The 537-nt window shown below is 43.2% G+C and overlaps 1 protein-coding gene across 1 annotated transcript in view; it reads left to right on the forward strand.

Moving 5' to 3' along the window:
* Positions 1–537, forward strand: part of LOC119592881 (protein turtle homolog B-like) — a gene marked incomplete at its 3' end in the record, with an annotated part of 32,862 nt that overhangs the window by 30,584 nt on the left and 1,741 nt on the right. Inside the window, 1 exon segment of the mRNA XM_037941775.1 lies at positions 251–363. Within this exon segment, the coding sequence (XP_037797703.1) occupies positions 251–363 (113 nt within the window).

Consider the following 537-nt stretch of genomic DNA (forward strand, 5'->3'; position numbering starts at 1 on the left):
CGCTTTGGTTTCAAATAAAATTCCACTTATTTTCTTGCCAGTTATTATTCTCTTTTCCCCACACCCACTCTGATGCCTCAATCAGTATTCCCTTCGCTATGTCTCTTGACTTTCTTGTTTCTTACATTCCATATATTTTTTTACCAAAACCATATTTCAATCATCCATCAAATATGGATTCCTAGAACATTTTATTTCCTTTTTTCATATGATAAAAATTTATTAAAAGTATCTAACTGTCTCTCACCAGATTCGGACTCGTGGAACATGGAGGTTGTGAATACTATTAGCACAGCGTCGTTACCCTCTACTTACGTAACATTACCCAGATCGTCCCGAGGTTGTAGCCATGACAACTACCAGGTAAGAGGCTGCGGGGGAGGGGAGACGGATGGGGGAGGAAGAGAGAAGTGAAGAGAAATGGGAGAGGAAGAGGGTTGGGGAGAGGAGAGGGAGGGGAGAGGAAGAGAGAGAAAGAAGGATGAGATATGGGAGGAAGATAGTGGGGAGATGGAGAGAGATGGGAGAGGGACGGAG

The sequence above is a fragment of the Penaeus monodon genome, chromosome 31 (genome assembly GCF_015228065.2).
Source record: "Penaeus monodon isolate SGIC_2016 chromosome 31, NSTDA_Pmon_1, whole genome shotgun sequence".
Classification (NCBI taxonomy): Eukaryota; Metazoa; Arthropoda; class Malacostraca; order Decapoda; family Penaeidae; genus Penaeus; species Penaeus monodon.